Source organism: Cyprinodon tularosa, unplaced genomic scaffold (assembly GCF_016077235.1).
Source record: "Cyprinodon tularosa strain WSP-4 unplaced genomic scaffold, ASM1607723v1 ctg208, whole genome shotgun sequence".
Classification (NCBI taxonomy): Eukaryota; Metazoa; Chordata; class Actinopteri; order Cyprinodontiformes; family Cyprinodontidae; genus Cyprinodon; species Cyprinodon tularosa.
In genome coordinates this window covers 890,255-911,119 of record NW_024038770.1, presented here as the reverse complement: position 1 = coordinate 911,119, position 20,865 = coordinate 890,255, and the positions used below count along the sequence as shown (strand labels likewise).

The following is a 20,865-nucleotide window of genomic DNA, read 5'->3' as shown; positions in this document are numbered from 1 at the left end:
AAAAAATAGCGAAAGAATAAAGCTCCCACAAAATATACAAACCAAATAAAGAGAACAATGTCAGTTAAATACAAAACAAAATCAAAAACTAGAAAAAAAAAGACATTTTCTCAGACTGCTTTTGTACTGTTTCTAAAGGAAACTATCAATCAGGAAAATAACATAATATAAAGAACTGTAATGCTTGAGCTAAATGTCAAAATTAACAACAAAAAAACAAAACTGTGGAATATGTTATTTCCTTGCCTCCAGCAACAGAAAACTTCCTGAGTTAAGTTTAGGGTTTTATTGAATTTATGTCCCCAAACATATATATATATGGCTGCTACTGAGAAACCTAGCCCAATGCTAACCTGTGTATCTGCTACTGAATATTTGTTTCTTAATTAATGTGAGGCTCTCTAAACAATGTTAAAATGCAGACAATGAAAACATTTTTATTGAAAATACAAAGAATTTCCACAACTGGAAAACAAACAATGGCACAAGTTGTCCTTTTTTTTTTCTTTTTCAACAGATCATAAGTGTTTAACAGACATGTCAACAATATTTCTTGGTTATGATTTAACACAAACACAGCATGTATGACGGCGATAACGGGTCTGTTGTGGAATGAACGTTGAGAATGGAACAGGGGAAACTTTCATATCCAGCTTAAAAGATCGCTACAGAAAGGTGTAAACCGTTAGAAACAATAAATAAATAAAAGAACAAAGGTCACATTCACCGATATGATCAGAGTTCTGGACATTTTTAACCCAACCAGGGCGATGAGTTGGAGAAAAGAGCTGAAAACAGGAAGCTGTGCAGAAAATCCCGATTCATCAAACCGGATGAGCTTGATCCAAATTATCTGTTAAAAAGTAATAAAAAAGAATTCACGGTGAATTAAAAAAAAGACGAAGTGGAATCCTTTTTATACCAACCCTGGAGAGGAAACCGTTCCTACCTGTCCAGACGGCTCACCACATCCCTCACTGTGCTGATGAGGCTCTCATGCTCCTGGGGGTTACTAACGATGATGCTGTGGAGCTTCTTCATGTAGAAGTCAATGCTGTCAAGGGTGGGGGTTTCTCCGCTGCCTAGAGGCAAAAAGCATGGACCCTCAGCGTTTCTTACAGTTCTTCATCCGCCTCCATTTTCTAACTTAAATCACAAACCGATTCCCGCCCACTGAACCTTCTTACGACTGATCTTTTTAAAATACCTCTTTTTATATGTTACTGAGTTTGTAAACAGAAAATAGATAAAAGATTGATAAACACTTCAAATCAAAATCTAGAAAGCGTGGAAAGTATTTATACTATGTAAAACCAGATTTGTCCGCAAGTCTTTCTAGGTGTTTGTCCGTTTTTTCCCATCTAGAAACAGAATTTTTTTCCATTTATCATTTCAAAATAAGTACAACTCTGCTTCAATTTAAAGCTTCTAATATTAACACAAAAGAAGTTTAGCTTTGCCTGCTGAACTATAAAAAATTATAAAAAGTTGATGTGTAAACCATTGCGGATCCAAACAGAAAAGGGTTTGGCATGCTGGCCTTATAAGAAAGGTGAATAATTTCCCTCATTCTCTCACTGTTGCTTTTTATTTTCTCTGTATTATTTAGTTTGCTATCATATTCTAGATCTGGTTCATGTTTAGGTTCCTTGTCTTTGAACCCTCACACAGTCTTCCCTCCAGGACTAGATCCTCACAGCATGATGCTGCCACAACCAGGCTCCATAGAGGGCATTATGGAGGCCAGTAAACCCAGAGACCCTCCTTTAGTCTTTCTGAAAGCAGAGGATCCAGCTTCATTCTGTCTCATTTGATGGCTCTCAGAAAATCTTTAGTTGGATCTTTTGTGCTCTTAATTATTGTGCTTTCAGGACTTCAAATCAACCAGTGTGTCTGTTTTGAAAGGAGAACATTAGGAATAAACTCTTCAGATTTATAGAGCTTTCTTCAGGAAGAAGCCAAACATTGAAGTAAAACACCTGAGTCATAAACCTGTAATTATAAACTGCTGTAAATGTATTTAACCTATTAAAAGGCCACTATCAGAGTGGAGAGCAAAAGTGAAACCTTTTTTCTTTGGAAGGTCAGAAGCTTGCAGGTTTTGCTTGACCTACTTTAATTGAACAGCTCTTCGACACAGAGTCTAACATTCCTGTTCTGTAATCATCTTTCATTATGGAGCTCTGATGCAATAATTACATCTATTTCTGGTGTTTGCTGAGTTTGCTGCGCTGTTTCTGTGGGAGAAGTCTAAAAATGTGTGGAGAAAAAGATATTAACATGAAAAAAGTGAAATAAATGCAGAGTTAGTCTGGACCCTGTCTGTTTAGAATATCACCATCACAGATCCCATTATACATGATAAGAGGATGAGTCCAGGATATTAGGCGATCTAGTGCTTTGCCAAACAGTTTCTGTTCCTTTTTTTTTTACCATTTTGCAATGTTAGAATCAAACTCTTCTTGTTGGGTTCAGAGAGACAAACCAACACAATGAAAATAGAAATCAACTTTTACCTATTTCCACTGAAATGGGTGAGTGCAGAAAAAAGCTGCATTTCTTTAGACTTTGCAGCATTGTGTCTCTCAGCCTCCATGTTTAGGAATGTTCACCTGCTGGAAGGTGAACCTCTGCTTCAGCTTCTAACAGCTTTTTGTTTTTTATACTCTGATCCATGGTTCCAAGGATGACATTTCCTGTCTCTACAGACAGGAAACATGGTCAGCCTGATACAGCCATCATGTTCTATTTTCAGGTCACTTGCTTCAGTGTGACGTGCGGCGCTACGCTTCTGAGGGGCAAAGTTTTTCTGGCATTGAGACTCTTTTCCAAGCAGTTCTGAATCCCCTTCATGGATTTAGGATAACTTCACTCAATTTCTTATTAATCTATTTGAAAAACGTCTGACTTCCTGTTTAATAACATCCTGCTAACTGAAATTCCTCCTTTGACTTTGTCTGACATCTCTGCACTACAAAAACAATCTAGAAATAAGTATTCTCCATTCGCCTTACTTGCCAATGGAATGATGATTTTTACTCTTAAAATAAAGTCATTAAATAATATACACATTAAATAGGACAATAAAATGGTTTTCTTCTTATTTTAAATGTAAATTGTCTTGTTCCATTGGAAAAGTGTCTCAGTTACCTCCTCAATTCCAGAAAAAAATGCACTTATTTTAAGAAAAATGGACTTATCTAGATTTCTTTCCAGTGTGGTGTGTTTTCTGGGGTTCATGATGTCATTTGTTGCCTTTTGTTTATTAACAAACCCCTGAGGCCTTAACTGAGAGACTGCTTCCACAATAAATGACACACAGGGAGACTTTCGGAAGTAAATTAGTCCCCTATGAGTTCCATGAAGCAGAAAACGCAGCAAGAATCGTAGAATTTAGCAAATAACATAGAATGTGTTAAAAAAAAACAAGGAATTCACTGTTTTGGGAAAGAACTAAGGTCTTTTGTCCTCTGCCTGTTCGCATATATAGTTAAGCAGGGCAGGGTTTTGTTTCTAAAACGACAAAAAAAATAGGTCAGCCATGTCAAAGAGTCATGCAGAAACACCAAAGTCATCCAGAAAGTTAAAAAATGTTAAACTTAACACCAATTGTTATGTTATGTCTAGTGTTATGAATCTGGAGAGCAACTTTTCTGCAATTCTTTTCATCACAGGTCGATTGGAAGCGTAAGTACAACTGTGGCACCCACGCCACATGCGTGAGCCGCATACGGTTGCAGATTCAAATACGTCAGTGGAAGCGAGGCGTGAGTTTATTGAAGATTTTGTTGACATATATGCGGAATCAGACATTCCTTTAGAAAAAATGTGAAAGATTAATCCATTTTTGATAAAGCACTGCAAGCAAGGGGGTGTGCTACGAGGAGACGTTTGCAGCATCCATTAGAACCACCTTACCCGGGTGTTTGATCAGCATATGGAGGCTGTCCAGAAGAAATTGCAAGGAAAAAATAATATGCTGTGGTCGACAAAACAACCGATGCTCGAGATTACAGCGTTCTGAACATTGCTGGTAAATAATTTTAGCACACCACAATGAAAGAAGTTATTTAAGATATTGTTTTTGAATGTGAATGTCTTAGCATGTCTTATACTATTTCAATATATTTGTTAGTAATGTTAAAAATAATGTTAAAAAGGGAAAAAGTGGAATTTGGGGAAAAAACTAAACGGAACTTGTGGAAAAAACTAAATGGATTTCATGGGACCCTTATAAATGATTCTGATAAAATACACAGACAAAATGAGAAAAGGTCATAAACTCTGCAGGGTGCTTAAAGTCCCACCTGGCAGAGGAACCGATGAGAAGCTGGAGGTGAGCGCCTGGCGCAGAGTCTCCAGGTGCTGGTGCAGGAGCCCGTTGCGTTCTCTCTCTTGCATCACGTCGCCCTCCAGCCGCTCCACCGCCCCTCGCATGCTCTCCACGTGCTTCTGCAAGGCTGCGTTGCGCTCCTCGTACTCCATGTTGGTCTTGCGCAGCTGGCGCATCTCAGCTTCTCGTGCTAAAGGGGAAAAACGGCGTTCAAACAACAGAGAGGTTGGCGTTCTGCTCTCTTATTCTGATTAGAGAGTCTCATGAGGTTCAGCCTTCTCACCTTTGCTGTGGTTGAGAAACTCTTCTGTGAAGATTGGTATGTCAAACACAGTCCTGTCCTTTCCCTCTGCGTCTTTCTGTTTGCAGGCAGAGACATGGGAAAAGGGGGGGATTAGCCAAACGCTGTAACAGACTGTCATTTATCTTACTAGGTCCTGTGTGGGCTGGTAATTGATTTTATATCTGGCCAAGAGACATATACAGAAATCCAGTTTCATGAAATGCGGGGATGGAAGTAATTTCATCATTGGTGCATCTCAGATATGGAAGCTTGGCAATAAATCTGCACTAAAAACAGCCGTCGAAATAGAGACACATGACACAATGGAGCTCTGACTGCAGCAAAGCTCCATCGTTCTTCATTTCCCAACATAATGACATCCATGCTGAATCCCCAGCTTCTGCTAATCTAAGGGGAAGGAGAGCGGCGCCTTTTTCCCACAGCAGCGCTCCTTCCAGTTAAGTCACCTTGGCTGCAACCCTCCACCAGGTTCTGAGAGAACTACAGAGAAAGCCTCTTAATTACAGACAGAACTTAATAAAAATGAATTGCAAAGTAAGTAGAAGCTAAGCGTTCGGATCATAAACGCGGCTGTAAAGAGGATTAACCCTGCTTCAGTCATGCAACAATGAGCAGTAAATGTTTAGAGCTGAAGGGCCAACAGCACTTCCAGCTTCTCCAGGGAGAAAATACCACAAAACATACAAAGATAACACAAAAATAGAATTGATCAAATAAACCAATTCATTATTATAGACATGCATTAACCTTCTGCTTCTTTCATTTAACATGTATTTTTTTTCCCCCCTCCCCTGTTTTTTTCTCAAAAGGTTTAACCCCAAATGATCTCTGACACCCCAGATGTGACAAAGTCCGAAATGTCATTAAGGGATTCTCCTCAGTGGGACCAGAAAGAAGCTCAGGTTCTGGTTGGAGGAGCTGCTGCTCAGCTTCAAGTGTTCAGTCAATTTTTGCAAAAAGAGAAACATTAGTTCCTCCTGTAGAGATAATCCAGAGTCGGGTTTTCTCAGCTTTACTTTTTACAGGTTTCCTGGCAGAGCTCACATTGCTTTGCACCGTAACAAGGCTCCCACAGCATCACTTATCCTCCACCATGCTCAATGAAGGGCTGTGAAATTACAGTTATTGAGACACTGGTGACTTTGGTATAATCGGCTCTTATGGTGACGTTTCTCCTCACTGAATAGATTTACTTCAGTTAAGGGTTGCAGCTTTTTTTTTTTTTTTCAGGACAGCTTTAATATAAGAAAAAATTAAAATCAGGAAAACAATCTTTCACTCTTGATTTCCTCCTCCTCAGTCACTAAAAACACATTTCATCGCACTTTTACAATATTTAGACCTTTAAACCCAAATCAGAGATTAATGAGTCATGATTTATTTTGCTTAATTCTAAAATCCCAATTATTTTGTAACTATTTGTAACTACTATTCCAACTATTGAGCTTTAAGCAAACAGTGGTTTTAACATTTAAAGGATAAAAATCTACTTATTTTTATTGAAAAAAAAATCTTTTTTAGTAAAAGGTCATATAATTAGAATAAATACATATATCTGAAAATACAAAAAGGGTTTAGTGCATCAGATTAGAGATAAGTAGAAACCTATAAATCAATAAACTTAGTCAGCTTTGAATAAATAAGACCTTTAAATTTATAGTGGAGGATTTTTGCAAATTTTTTAAAACAAATGCACATGCACAACCCCGTACCCGAGGGTTTAATAGAGGGAACGTGCATTAAACCCATGCAAAAGCGTGCACGAGACCATTTCTCCTCGTGCACGCTCTGTTTAAAAGTTGCTGTTTGCATCGCTCATACAAGCTTACTTTCCAAAAAAAGATTCACATTTTTTCCAATATATCAGACTCACCGCCGGTAAGTGAAAATGGGGACAAGCACGTAGGACGGCCTTATGTAAAGATATAACCACAATGATTGACAATTTGGAGGACCACTTATTTTGATGATCCACCCAGAAAAAGATCATCCTCCACTATACCTTTAAGTTTCCTAATCACTTCCAATTTTCCAAGTGCTGTAAACCTCCTCTATCCATTCACAAGGACCACATGATCTACTTCCCCTTAACTGAATCATGGTGTTTCTCAGCTTTAGCTAAAACCTGTTTCTGCAACTTAATGCATAAAGTTGCCATGATGTATTTATCTACAGCAGACAAACACCAAGCATGTCTTAGTCTAGTTCTAAAGGAGAACAATAAAGGCCTTCTCATTTGGCAGTCATAGACTCATCAGCCCAAAGACTGAAACTGACTTATGAAGAAAATCATAAACATACCACAGCATCTGCATTGGCTGATCTAGTCTCCGCCCCTTTTCTATAGCTGTGGATGTCTGTGCTGAGGATGAAAACTGCTACAGCGACACACTTCCACTTGTTTCATTGACACTTTTGGAAAGCAAACAGCCTTCTTCCTTTTTGGGAAAGTAAGGCCTAAAACAATAGAGGGGAAAGGCAGAAAGGAAAACTGGATTTTCTGCATCCGTGAAGCTGCAGGGAGGGTCGCATGTAGTTGAATCATTTTCACGCAAATCTTTCAACTTTGCAGCTAAACATGTCAAACCCTCTGAATAAAACCATTTCTCTTCCATGACCTAATAGGTTTGTGTAACATATCAGATCCTTAAGTGAACTACAAGAGGGGCTCTTTCCCTAATGAAACGTGATAGTCACCACTTATAAAAGGCAATTTCAAGTGTTACCAGCGGGCAGGAAAGACTCACTGACCTCATGAAGAGCCTCACTGGCGACTTGGTGCCCAACATCTGGAGAGGAAGGAAAGAATAAAGGAAGAGGACATCAGAAATGAGTCAGACTTTCTGGGGTGCAGCCTGTCATCAGCTCATAATGAACAAGTTGAACAAAAATACAAGAGTCGATAAAAACGTCCAATTGTTCTATCAATCAGCTCAAATGAGGAAAAACTTCAGCCTCCTTGGAACGGTCCCACCTTGTTTTTATTTTATTATTCTTTCACGGGCAGAGGTTTTATCCACTTTATGGGAACATAAAGTTTCAAAATAATGAGCAGACGCAGAATATGGCCAAATAATGGAGTGTTTCAGTGGAGTCATTTGACAGCTGATTAATATGACGTGTAGCTATTATTCAAGACGTAAACTATGTTGGTTTTAATAAAGTTTCTGCTTTAGTTTGAAGAGCGACAATGTTTTCAGGAAACCAAAACCAATCAGTCCAGACAGGAAAACAGCTGCAGTGTTCATATTTCCCTTATTTCAACCTTCCATCTGTTCTGATCTTTTAACCAAACACACTATCTAGGTGTGTAGAAAGTAATTCATGAGTGCCAAAGCCCCAGCTGATGACTCAGTGATTTCATTTCAGTGTCTTGGTTAAATGATTGATTGAGGTCCAGTAAAAGATGAACCCACCCATTTCTGGCTGCTCCCTCCATCACTCACTCTTATTACAAATTCAAGTTCATGTGAGTCATCCTGTCTGGACAGGGCAGCTCGGCAAACAATGACTGGTTCCTCCAAACGTCTACAGACACAGGAAGTTTCTCACTCGGACACGTTTCTACCAGGACGTCCCAAAAAGGGAAAGTCTTCTCGCAGCCTGGCGTCCTTCCTGACCACATCTCACCTCCCCTGTGCCTCTTGCCCTTCTGCTTCTCCTGGACCTTCCTGGTGAAATGTTTGTAGGCCTCCGTTTTCTGGTACTTCTCCAGCTCTCGCATGTAGCGCTCCTTATCTCGCTCCGCTTCATCCAAATATCGCTGCAGAGAGAGAGAGAAGACTTAAAGGTGAGAGAGGAGGAAAATGAGATTTGGCCAAATTGAGATAGGGGTTAATTATTGCTCATCAAGATTTCCTTTGGAAGATAAAACTCTGAACTCTCCACTGTTGGTTATCCATATTCTTCATTTCCCTCAACAGAGACCTTAACTTCAACATCATTTATAAAGAAATTCATTCAACTATGGCTGGGCGATATGGCCTAAAATAAAATCTCTGATTTATTTATTTCTAATTAGAAATACGATTCTTTTCCGATTTTCCCCCCAACCTCTAAACCTCCACATGATCCCCTGCCATCCGTTGTGCATATTTACACTACAAACACCAGTTAAACTATTAACATTAAAGATCTGTTATACTCCCTTAGAAATCATAGATTCTGTACAACTCAAAAACTAAGTTTTTTTTTTTTTGTGGACACCATGAGAACAATTAATGAAGATATAGCAGCGTATTAAATCAACATTTTTTAAAATAAAGCTTCGACTTTTGAATCTTAGATTGTTTATATTCCATTTGTCCGTAAGGGTCCTCAGATAAAACAAATTCAGCATAATTGTAATGAAGAAATTCCAAGATGAGAAAATTGCCACATAAAATCTTTTTTTTTAACCATCAGAAAAGTCCCATCCTTATAGCTAATGCTAACAGTTTTGCTAATGACCCCAGCTTCCACAAGCATTTCTGGTTGATGTTTGGTACGTTTGTTTTCATCACCTTCCAGCCTAGGCTTCTAGCTGAGGTTTGTTGGTTTGTTCGTCTCAGAGAGACTGGCATTTATCATATTCCTCTGAATGTCTCTGTTTAAAAGGCTGAAAAAGGTTTGTGATGCTGCTTCCTTTAACTGCGACTGTCTTTAGGTAAATGTGGCAGCGTGCGGTTTCTTAGGGTTTCCAAACCAGTTCCAAACGCTGGATGATTCTATTCCTTTTTTCAGGACTAACTAACTTCCATTCGGATGGGTAGCCATGATGTTACTTGCCGAACTGCACTGTGGGAGTAATACTCCAGCTATGGAAGCCCTGGGGAGCCAAAATTGTGGCGTTATACAAGAAAAAAGTATTTTCTTTTTTTTCTTTTTTAAAAACACCTGCAACAAAAAATTTAAATTCATTGCATCGATTTTTCGCCCAGGCCTGCATCAAACTGTATCATCTTAGCCGAACGGCCTGTACCTTCCACACAGGCTGATCAGATTAAACTTTATAAACTTTATAAGAGATGCAGATGCGTCTCAGTGCCAATGAGAAGTTTAATGCAGCTAAAAGTGAGGCGAGCCTTTGCAGGCAACTCAACAGGTTGGTGGTTCACCGTCCAACAGAACAGGGACTGCTGGAGAAAATGCTGGAACGACCTAGCCAAAGTTAAGACTGCAACACAACTGGAAATCAACGGTGATGAAATGCATATATATACTTAACTTCATTCCTTCCTGTGTTGTAGACGTTTTATGCAGGTTTTTATAAAACAGATGGGAACCACGTGGGAAGCTCTAAAGCAGCTTTTGCAACCTTCAAAATCCAAAAACCCTGAACGTAGCTGAATAAAAGCACATTAGAGATAACAGGACATTTTGATAAAAGACAGCCCATTTCTGTGAAATATCTCTTAAACGAACTGTGTTTTGGTACCAGAACCAAAATTGAATTAGTATTTTTGGGTTTTAGAATGAAGAAAAGCATCTTTTCCATAAACAGGAAACATTGATTTTCTGGATGTTTATTTGTGGAAGATTATTTAAAACTAAACACACAAATATAATTGTTCTTTTGTCATTTTATTTTGTTGTGAAAATAAAATTTCATTCCACTTTCAAAAATGGTTGAAGCCTCTAAAACTGGCCTCTGTTATTTTAGCCATTGCAGGAGGTCCAAATAGCCCCTCATGACTCGAGCCGCAGCTTACAGACCTCTGCTCTATTACCTGCAATGTGTCAAACTGCGTTAACCTGGAAGGGAGAGAAATAAGGTTTTGTGAAGAAAGGATTTCCTTCTGCTAATAATAATAATAATCTCTTTTGCCACATTTACACTACCCCATGAGACCGATCTGTGTCGAGGACGGACCGAGCATGGATCAGTTATCTGTGCCCAGCTTGGTTCTTACGACCATTTTCACATCACAGCAGCACGGTTCCTCGCCTCCTATCAGCTGTCCAGGATACTACAGTTCTAAAAGACGGGAATTACGCAAAGAAAAATCTATGTGCCTTGATAGCGTCCTCAGCCCAAATTCAATGGGAGCCGTGGCCTCTGCATCATCCCAGGTCACACCACTCTCTTTTGATGCCATTTATTGTTAATAGGCTGAGAAGCAGTCTGTGTTGTGAACAGGTGAAGAGATCTGTGAATTACAAAGCTGGACACACCAGAAAACCAGCAAAATGAGTCAGCTGACTGTAAACAGGAGATGACGCAGTGTACTCATGCGCTCTTTGTTATCGGAGAGCCGAGCCCTACTGTTGAACTAGTGCTAGATTTAGTAGTGTTTGGTTGTGTCTGGCACGGTCCAGTTCAGTTGCGTTCCATTTACACTCAACAGTTATCTCGGTAACCATGCTCTGACCTTTATCGACATGGTTTCAAAACAGTAGTGTAAATGAGGCTTTTTGGTTTCTGATGGTGTTCTGTGACAGTCTAAACGGTTAGCACACTGCGCTCGTTTACGTCTCCCTCTCTGGGCACCACCGCAGCAGGAAAAGAGAGCCAACACAAACAGCACATCTCAGACATTTCTCTTCACACTTGTAAGCTCTGAGCTGGAAACGTCTCATCTGACCTGCTTCTCCTCCGGGGGCAGCTTGCTCCACTCATTGCCCAGCATCCTGGTGATCTCTGGGAAGGGCACGTCTGGACGCTCCGCCCGCAGCTGCTCCCGCCTGTCGTTCATGAAGCGAACGTAGCCCGTCAGGGGAGCTTTAGGTGCGTTGCTGTCCTTCATAGGCTTCTTTCTCTTCCTCCCTTTGGTCCAGCTGCCACGCCGAGGCTTCTGCAGAAACAACAATAAAAAGAGATGTGACTGGGTGGTGCAGGTAGCAGCTTGTCTGTGATTTGCACCGGTGGACCTTTCATGGAGTTTCCTTTGGAAAAAGTGAAAAATACGTCATTTGATATTTGTTAACCTCTTACCTCATCGCCATTTCTCTGGCTGCTGTTGTCAGTGTTGGCTGCAGGAGAGCCCGTCTGCTCATCCATCACTTTTTATGAACATGAGGGAGAAAAAGAAATGAATATGAATAGAGGGGAAAAAAACCCTAAGATCTAGAGATTGATTAAGTATTTATGTAATGACCTGAAAAGGTGGGGCTTTATTGGAGCCACCAAATGGGACGCGCTCTGCTGCCTAAAAATGGGTCGACTATTGAGAGACTCTGGGCCTTTTTCTAATACATAGAAGCACTGAAAAGTAATGCCAGGAAATAGACTGCTCCTTTTACAGCTGGAGCTACTTTTCCTCCAAACTCCTCCCGGTCTTGGCTCAAAAACGACCTTCTGGCTGACCATGTTTCCTCTAATAGAAAAGTCTGGCTGCTATCAATCATTAACGAAGAAGTGAAGAAAAAGAAAACCGCATTCACTGTAAACGCTAAAGCAGTCATATCTAAACAGGGATGGTGTCGCAAAGGAAATCTAGGATGATGTTGAAATCAGGATCTTACTTTCCGACTCAAAGAGAAATAAAAAGCCTGCTCCCTGTGGGACATTATATTAACTCCTAGCAGCAATAAAAAAACACACCAAACTTCTTAGTAAGACCAACAGTAGCCTGTGTGTGCCCTGACACCAGGTGGGAAACCCCACGCAGCTAAGAAGTAAATAAAGTCTTACAACCGTATCAACTAAGAGATGTTATATCTCAGAAAAAAATGGGTTTAATTCAGTGAGACTGATGGAATTAACCAGAAAAACATCTTTGTTTTCAGCTGAAGGCTGCCGGAGCTTTGCTACAAGGATAATTGCTAAAGGGACTGTTGAACTGTTGAACCTCTAACCAAGCCACAGATCAAGTTTCTGCATCACACTTGTAAACATCATATTCGCACTACATGGGGAATTTTCAAATCCCTTTAAATAGAACTGTTTCTACTGCATTTTGCACCCTATTCTTCTTATCAGTGCTAAACTTTATGAATAGAAATGTTAATTTCACTGCTGTAAGCTGCTCATTCGCTGTTGAAAAGCTGTATGCATTGAAATTTCGATTTGTATTCACTCTGTGCATACAAAATGACAATAAAGTTTGTCTAAGTCTAGGTTTGCTACCAGGATTGAACTCCCTGCAGGTCATCTGATAACTGAGCAACACTGCCCTCTGCTGGGGAAAACCTAGAAGGAACCATCAAACAGAGCCAGCTTGGAGGTGAGTCAACATTTTATTAGTAAAGACCAGGGTTTGTTATCACACCTTTTTGCCCTTGGAATGGTTGTTTTGGGATGTAAACATCCTATATCAATATTTGATTGATCAAATATTAAATAATATTATCATATATCAAAAAAGACTATCTGCATTGAAGTAATAGACTTCAAGAAACTCTTAACAACAAAATCTGTAGGCTGTGTTACAGTAGTCAATTTATTTTTGTAATAGAACAGGTCAGAGACAGAGGGGTGAGTTTAGAAATGGTTAAAAATCATTAATTTGAACCAATGAAACTAAGCAGCATTATTATAATAAGCTTTTAATAAGGCCACCAGAAATACTGAGAACAGAAGTGTTGACGAACATCAGCTAGAGGAAAATCACAATGTTATCAAAAAAACAAAGGTCTGTTTGCTTTCAATACAGAACTAACACTGCTCAGTAGGGTGACCAATCAAAACTGCTAAAATATGAATTATTTTCAAAGATTTGTGTGCATCCTAAAAATGACTCCTGCAGTATAGTCAGACTGTCAATTCAAAAGCATAATATAAGGAGTAAGAAGCAACCAGGTTTTACTGACAATCAAAGAACCTGTTTATCGTTTTAACGTCGCTCACAGAAATAATTTAAAGTCTTAACAACAACCACAGTATTTAAAAATGTTTTCCAGGTGTAAACTGATAATAAGTAGCTTATTTTGTTTGTTTAACGTATTATAAAAATAGGCTTAAAACTCTTCTCTAACAATTTGTGGGATACCATAGAGTTCAGTTAGTGAGTCATGAGGCACACAAGATACAAAAAACCTTACAGTTATAATAATCTAATAATAAATATAATAATTGGGTGGCTCCTAAGTCATTGCAAAAAACAGAAATGTAAAATAAACACATTTTTATGCATGTGGCAAGATTCTAATAAAAATACAAAACAAAAAATAAATAAAGGAAGAATGGCTGTAGATACTAGTGAAAAGGATGTTAAAAGAGGACAGTATAGTACCAAAAAACATTATTTTAATGCTCCGTGATACTAGTTTCCCCATACAAAATCATTTATGTTTCACACAAAAATAAAATAAATCATAGTAGCTTCTGATCAAATCACTCTTGAAAACCTGAACAGTGCACATTTAAAGTACTATCAACAATTTATTTGGTTTAGTGTCCAGTTTAAAAAGAAGAAATAAAATTGTTAAAACTGTAAATCAGATGATTGTGCCTTTTTGTCATCGGGTTTAGCAAAAAGCCATTGATTTTATTAGGGTTTTCTGGAGCAGGGATGTATCTAAAAGCAGGATAGTAACTTTTACAGACAGAAGTGGGAAAATTAGCTGCTTACAACATATTTAATTAGTGTATTTGATAAAATATTTGAGATAAGACATTTGGTAGCAAAAATCCAAAACAACCAAATGTTGAAATTCATACAATAAAAACACAGATATGCATCTTATCTAAGTTTGTACAGAAATACCTCACCTCTGCTATTATAATAATTTGCTGGGCTTGTTTCTCTATAGACTCGCAGACGAAAAGTAATGTTTAGATTAAGGTAAAAAAAAAAAAATTGTGTAAATTTAACTTTCCCCGTTCCGAAATTCACAAAAAAGACACTTGAATGTCAATAAAACATAAAGAGATTAGATTTCAGATAGATGTTAGCAGCTAGCATCACCTCCTGCAGGGATGCTAACGCTGTCACACAGCTATTAACAGCTATTAACAATTTAATACTTCTGAGTCCCACTTTTTCCGTTATATGTTTCTTAAGCCATATCATGTCATAAAAAACTGTCTATTTAACACTACAGAAATAAATATAACTGTAACAATAAACCAAACTGCGGAGCTAATGGCTAATTTAGCATCTAGCTAGCATGAGCGCTAAGTTGGCAAGCTGCTGACGAAACACGGGTACAGGAAGGGTTGTTTTTGGCTCCTTATTATAGAGCTGTTTAACATGCATAGAAGACATTATTTTCATAGATATAGTGATACCAAAGTGTTGGGAACTAACCTTGGTAAAAAGTGATCCGAAGCTGTAGCAGGGACGTATCAACCAAAACAATACAGCAGCTACACCATAGAACCACAGGAGATAGAAACGGTGTTGATTAATGTCTTACTATAATCCAGCTAATCTCAGCTAAATTATTTGAAAAATGGGTGATATTTTAAACTGGTAAAAATGATACTAGATACGAAACGTATATTAGTGATGTAACCTAAAAATATATATATATAGTTACAAAAACTATCTTTTAAATTCTGGTTTATTTTCTATATTTTCTAGTTCTGTGACTGATCGTTCTTCGTCGAGGGTGTATTTCCAGAAGCTTTGTCCACCTCTGGTTCTCTGCTGCCCCCTGGCGTTCATTACGTTTTAACGCAGCGCAGCAACAGTTTTCAGTGACCTTTGTATGAGTTTGATGCACAGAAGAGATTCTAGGATCAGAGGTTTCAGATTGCTGAGGATCCAGAGAGCCCTCTGCCCTGGCAGGATATGTTTCAGGCTGTTCTACATACATTTTCTACATTTTTGAAACTTTCTCAGTGCTACTGACTCCAATATCCACTAACCAAAGCAAAAGGGAACTTTTTTTTTTTTTTTTTTTTTTTTTTAAAGAAGAGTATTCATTGAAAGCTTTTTGGGAACTAGAGCAGTTCCAAAATGTTCAGGACCAGTAGTCTTATTCCCTAAATTAGGGGTCTTCAACGTTTTCCAGGCCAAGGCCCCCTAAAATGATGGCGAGATGGAGCAGGGACCCCATAATTTTATATATATTGTATGAAATTGTGTTATATCAAACTGGCTCGATAGTCACTCTATTACAGATGGAGTAATGTAACGAAAGTAATTTCTCCCTGGGATTATTAAAGTATTTCTGACTCTGATTCCCCGTTGATGGGACAGGTGTTGTGAATGAAACGGTGCCCAGCTTGAAAGAGCTCCTGTGTGTTGCTGAATGTGTGCATTGATGACTGGAAGACATTTTCTGCCTCCATGTATCTGTTTACTACATTGTGTTGAATTCATGTTAATGTGTATTTAAAGACATTTCAATTAGTGGAAAAAATTGCAGGTATATAAAAAAACAGTCTACCAAATCTACTAAATCAACCAAAACTTTCACGACCCCCATGAATTACCTCCATTGACCCCCTAGGGGATGCGGACCCCCTGTTGAAGACCTCTGCCCTAAACCAAAAGGCAGATTTTGAGATCCTTTTGCTTGATGGGCGGTCTGCTGCTCCCTCTGTCTCCTCTTCTTCTCTTTCCCTGCTCTAATCTCTCTCATCTACCTGTTGTTCTTCTCCTATAGTGAAATTAACCAAGTAGTAAAGCATATTGGATGCTCCCTGGACTCAGTTCAGGAGGCGGTAAGCAAAAGGACTCTAATTACAATAGAATCTCTGTTGGATAATGTCTCTCACCCCACCCATGAAGCAGTTTCAGAACTGGAGAGCTCCTTCAGTGACAAACTGCTGCACCCTAAATGCACCAGGGAGCGTTATCACAGATCCTTCCTCCCAATAGTTGTAAGACTCTATAACCAATACTGTTCCCAACAATAAGTTGTTAAATTCATGCTGATTTTTGCACATTTTCTGTCTTAGTCAATTAAATAACATGCAGCTTTCAGTTTTTGCACATCTCTGGTGTTGCTGCTGTTTCACATATCCATTAATGTAAAAATGTCAGCAGCTGTTATTGATTATTTATTCTCCAGATACAGACTATTATTTTGCAAAACAGTACAGTACAGTATTCTATTTATTTTATTTTCTTATCTGTTCTTTTTATACCCTTTTCTAAGGTGGACATTGTGTGACCACTTCTAATCTTTTGCTTCTTTAAACACCACAATTTCCCCATTGTGGGGCAATAAAGGGATTTTCTATTCTATTCTATTCTATTCTATTCTATTCTATTCTATTCTATTCTATTCTATTCTATTCTATTCTATTCTATTCTATTCTATTATGTGTATGGGTGCCTCTGGAAGCATTTATCACATAACTTCCATAATAAATGTGAAATTACCTTCTCAATGTAAGGTTTTTCTTTGTCAGCTTAACGGCTGCTGTTTTAGCTGCCACTATTCTGTTTGTTTCTTACCTATTTGGTCCTAAGCTTTGCACTTTCCACACAGCTTCTCTTCTCCTTTCATTGTCAGGTGTTCTTTCATGTATAAAATACCAATATATATATAAAAGTTTCTTTAGACTTCCTGTAACTTTTATGTTAATGAATATCATCACAGCTCCTGGTAAATTGATTCAATCCAAATCACATCTGCAATCTGCAAATTTAGAAGGTTAATGATAAATAACAGCCTAATCATTTGGGTATTCCTGGACATTTTTGCTCTATTGAGCTTTAGCTGTCTCTGAATAAAAAACCACAGCATAGTGCACATAATCAATAAACTCTGGAATATTAAAATCTACTTAATCAAGACTGACTTTAAAAAATTGAATGAGTAAAATGAAGTTACTGAAGCAGTAAGATAACTATCAGTAGTTTAAGTTAATAAAAATGAAATTGTTAAAAAACCTACATGCAACCAGCCTACTGAAAGATGAGAAGCACAACAAAAATGAAATAACCCTAATCTTGTTTATTAGGGCTGCCTCCACCATCAACCAGCAAACATCTGTGCGCATTTTACACATTTGTCAGCCTCTGCCTGATGGGCTTTTCTCTTTTTAATCATTATTTTTCCATCGCCTCCTTTTCCTTTCTTGTCTCTCTTCTTGATAGTCTGCTCCTCTCTCTGTGTTAATTGATTGGCAGCTGTGGCCCCAGAGGGAGTGGCCCCTCGGCTGCCCTGACTGGTACAACCCGGAATCAGTTAACTACCAATTTTTGTGCAGCAATAACCATAGTGGAAAAAACAAACAAAAAAATAATCTGGCTCAAAATCACAATCGGCTCATCAGGCAAAGTGCCAATCTTTGGATTACTGTAAGAACATAGTTTGTTTGTTTTTTTTCCACACTGAGCTCAGAGAAAGGCTAAAATGTGAATTTAAAATGAACACATCACATATCAAGAGTCAGGTGGGAATAAGATAGCTGAAGCTGGATCCTAATTAAATCTTTCATTGCAATCTCATACCAATTATCCCGAGTTAATCCAACGAGGTTCCCAGGCTCATTACACACAGGTTGGCCACATCAGGCTGCCTCTTGTAGATTAGCTAATGAAGTCACTAACCAAACAGAGGCAGACAGTTGTTAACTGATAATGGTGCACATCTAGAAAGTAATCCAAACAGTGGCTGGGGACATGAATGATCTAAATCCATGAATAGAAATCACTTTCAACCATTCCTGATGTTTTTCCAGCCTCCATTTCATTACACTGCAGATTAACACTCTGGAGAAACAGGTTGAGATAACAGTAGAGCGTTGCTGATTCTGCACTGCAAGTCAGAACTTTACATATAATTATCGTCAGGATGACATTTATTAAGTGATTTACATAATGCATTTATAACAGTGGGGATTTATCATTGAATACTAAAAAGGCTAAATGTCCCCTTTAAATTACGTCAAATTTTTGGTAAAATAGACATTGTCAAACTTCAGAAATGTCATGATTAAACTGCAATAAATATGCACTAAAATGCGCCTGATTTCTTGAGTATGTTGAACATTAATCAGCTGGTTATTCTGTTCTAAGACACCATCTCCCCTCAGCTCTGGAGCAGCAGGATGCCGCCTGTCAGCCTCCATGGCTGTGTCCAAATGTCCGTCCTAATCTATAGGGCACTATATAGTGGTAACGCTATTTTAAATTAGTGTCCAAGTATCTAGTGGATGAAAAAGTAGTGGACTCAAAATTTCCCACAATGCACCTTGAATGCACAAAGCACCCATAGGCTGTCGCTACCTGACAGCATCGACAAATAACAAAGATGGTGCAGACACCATGCAGAGAGTTGGAGTCCCGTGATTACCGGGGAACAAAAAGTCTGAACGGTCAATTAACTGAGTTCACTATAAAATCCACTATATTTTTATATTCTTATTTTGTTTCTGCATTTTTTTATTTGATTTTATTTATTTTTTTCCCTACTTGCTTTGATTCTGTCTTATGGTCTGGTCACTAGCTGAGCAGATACGTACATCCTGGAATACTCTCCTCAAAAAGCATTATGGGATCTGCTGTCACAGCGGCCTTCTGTCTCCTACAGCTGTCGCTACCCTACTGTGGCGACTAATAACAAAGATGGCACAGGCACTGTGTGGTGGAGGAAGAGTTACGTGACCTACGGGGAGCGAAAAGTAGTGATCATCTGTCCGAACCGTCAGTTAACTGAGTTCACTATAAAGTCCACTATATAGTCCCCGCTCTATATAGTGATTGAGGGATTTAGGGGTTAGGGCGGACTTTCGGACATAAACTAAACATCTTAGGGGGTCTATGGAGCAGAGGCTGGTCATGAAGCTGGCTGCGAGATGCAGATTGGTTAATATGCCTAAGAATTGTTGACTGACATTAGCCAGACAACAAGGAGATTTTCCACATGAGTTAAGAGGTTAAAGTGATCATTTAGTCAGTTTGTCTGGAGTTTAATATTTCCGAGCGCTTCACAATAGCTATTCTCACTTGTTGTAGTAATGTGTTTTATGTGTTTCAACATTTATTAATGCAATACATAACATTTGGTTTTTATTTAGCACCACTGAGCCTCTGCTGTTTCAGAGAGCAGCTACTGCCACTGGTTTAAACTAGTCTTTTTTCCAGGGTGGATTGATTGCTCAACACACATCTACATACAATCTGGAAATAAGGATTGGATGCACAAGTGTGAGTTTATTGCTTTTTTCTGCATAATTATACAAGCAGGCTCCAATAGATAATAACCCCTAAGCAACTGAACCTCAACCTACACACAGTTTGTAGCCATAAGCAAGCTCCTGCTATAATTATTGCTGGAGATTTGCTGGCTCCTTTAGGCAGGATCGGCAAAATTAATTTAAATTGGCTGCTTCCTGCCTGTTAAGCAAAGTGCAATATTTGAATAGAAATGGATGTGAGGCTTTCCAAAAGCTTAATCTGAGGCTATGCAATCTATTTCAAAAGTTAAGCGTGTTTTACAATCCGTCCTCTCTGGGAGCTGAACTACATCCATATTTTAAACAGGACCTGCCCCACCTAGAGGAGAGAATATAGGTTAGAGATCTATCTGCAACAGCCCCACAACCACCAGGACCAAACTCACCACTTGTTTTATGCCACTGCTCCAAACGCCATCGAACTAGCTTTAAATATTCAGCTGCTTAAAGAGGTTAAAATAACAAGATGTGTGTTTGGAGTCAGGTTGGAGCTTTCCTATGTAACACCATAACAGATGTAAAGCATAGCTATGATTGGTCAGTGTTATTTATAGAGATCTTTTTTGAATTGCACAACTGGGATGGCTTAATGCTAAAGAAGGGCTACCTCCAACTTCTACAACATAATCTCAGAAAAACAACATGGACCCAATCAGATAACATCAGAATTATGATCCTAAACTTCAAAACTGGATTTGGAAATGGAAAAAAACAGGCCAACATTAAACTTGAGGCAGAGGTCCTCAGTCCTGGAGCCCACTGATGTATGATGTATGGTCATTCAGTGTACGTTAGATGTTCCTCTGCATCCATCCAATTGACCTAAATAAATGGGTCAACAGAATGCCTTGAATGAGGGGGGAGCAATCATTTAATTTAGTTGCTGGAGATGAGATTCAACTCAACATGCAGGACAGGAGGTCCTGATTAAAAGGGTTAAACACCCCTCTACTAAGCTGTACTTTTTAAAATCAGGATATAAAACTTTTGTATCTTAGATGCATAAAGGAGCTCAGACTTTATCATCTCTTTGCTTTTGGTTGCATTGGTTCTTTGCATTATTTTTAACAAACTGAATGCATGTGGTATAGAGGTTACTGCACATGTAAATAAGATGATATTAATGACTATTTGGATAGTTTCTCTGGGAGAGTTGTTTGCAAAAACCTGTTAATTGCATTTTTTAAGCCATTCTTAAAATCAGCTGCTGTTTTTCAAATTTCTTAT

General features: G+C 38.6%; 1 protein-coding gene across 3 annotated transcripts; it reads right to left on the bottom strand.

The window, feature by feature from the left end:
* Positions 1–411: 411 nt before the first annotated feature.
* Positions 412–15,095, bottom strand: hmg20a (high mobility group 20A). Of its 3 annotated transcripts, XM_038285198.1 has the most exons (9): positions 14,807–15,092; positions 11,551–11,618; positions 11,201–11,410; positions 8,268–8,400; positions 7,389–7,426; positions 4,617–4,692; positions 4,308–4,523; positions 950–1,082; positions 412–853 (listed from the first exon to the last, which is right to left on the bottom strand). In XM_038285198.1, exons 2-9 carry the CDS (start codon positions 11,614–11,616, stop codon positions 850–852), a joined length of 876 nt encoding a protein of 291 aa, XP_038141126.1. In that variant the 5' UTR covers positions 11,617–11,618; positions 14,807–15,092; the 3' UTR covers positions 412–849. The 3 variants fall into 3 exon arrangements, with proteins under 3 accessions (XP_038141126.1, XP_038141128.1, XP_038141127.1); XM_038285200.1 differs by lacking the exon at positions 11,551–11,618 and having other exon boundaries at positions 14,807–15,093; XM_038285199.1 differs by lacking the exon at positions 412–853 and having other exon boundaries at positions 946–1,082; positions 14,807–15,095.
* Between the last annotated feature and the right edge of the window lie 5,770 nt (positions 15,096–20,865).

Bases quoted from the DNA above. Each gene is read 5' to 3' on its own strand.
- hmg20a (XM_038285199.1), bottom strand. From the start codon at position 11,616: ATGGATGAGCAGACGGGCTCTCCTGCAGCCAACACTGACAACAGCAGC. The intron at 8,401-11,200 runs GTCAGATGAGAC...CTCTCTCTGCAG, and splicing joins TGCCCCCGGAGGAGAAGCAG to CGATATTTGGATGAAGCGGA. The intron at 4,524-4,616 runs GTGAGAAGGCTG...TTTCCCCTTTAG, and splicing joins GTTTCTCAACCACAGCAAAG to CACGAGAAGCTGAGATGCGC.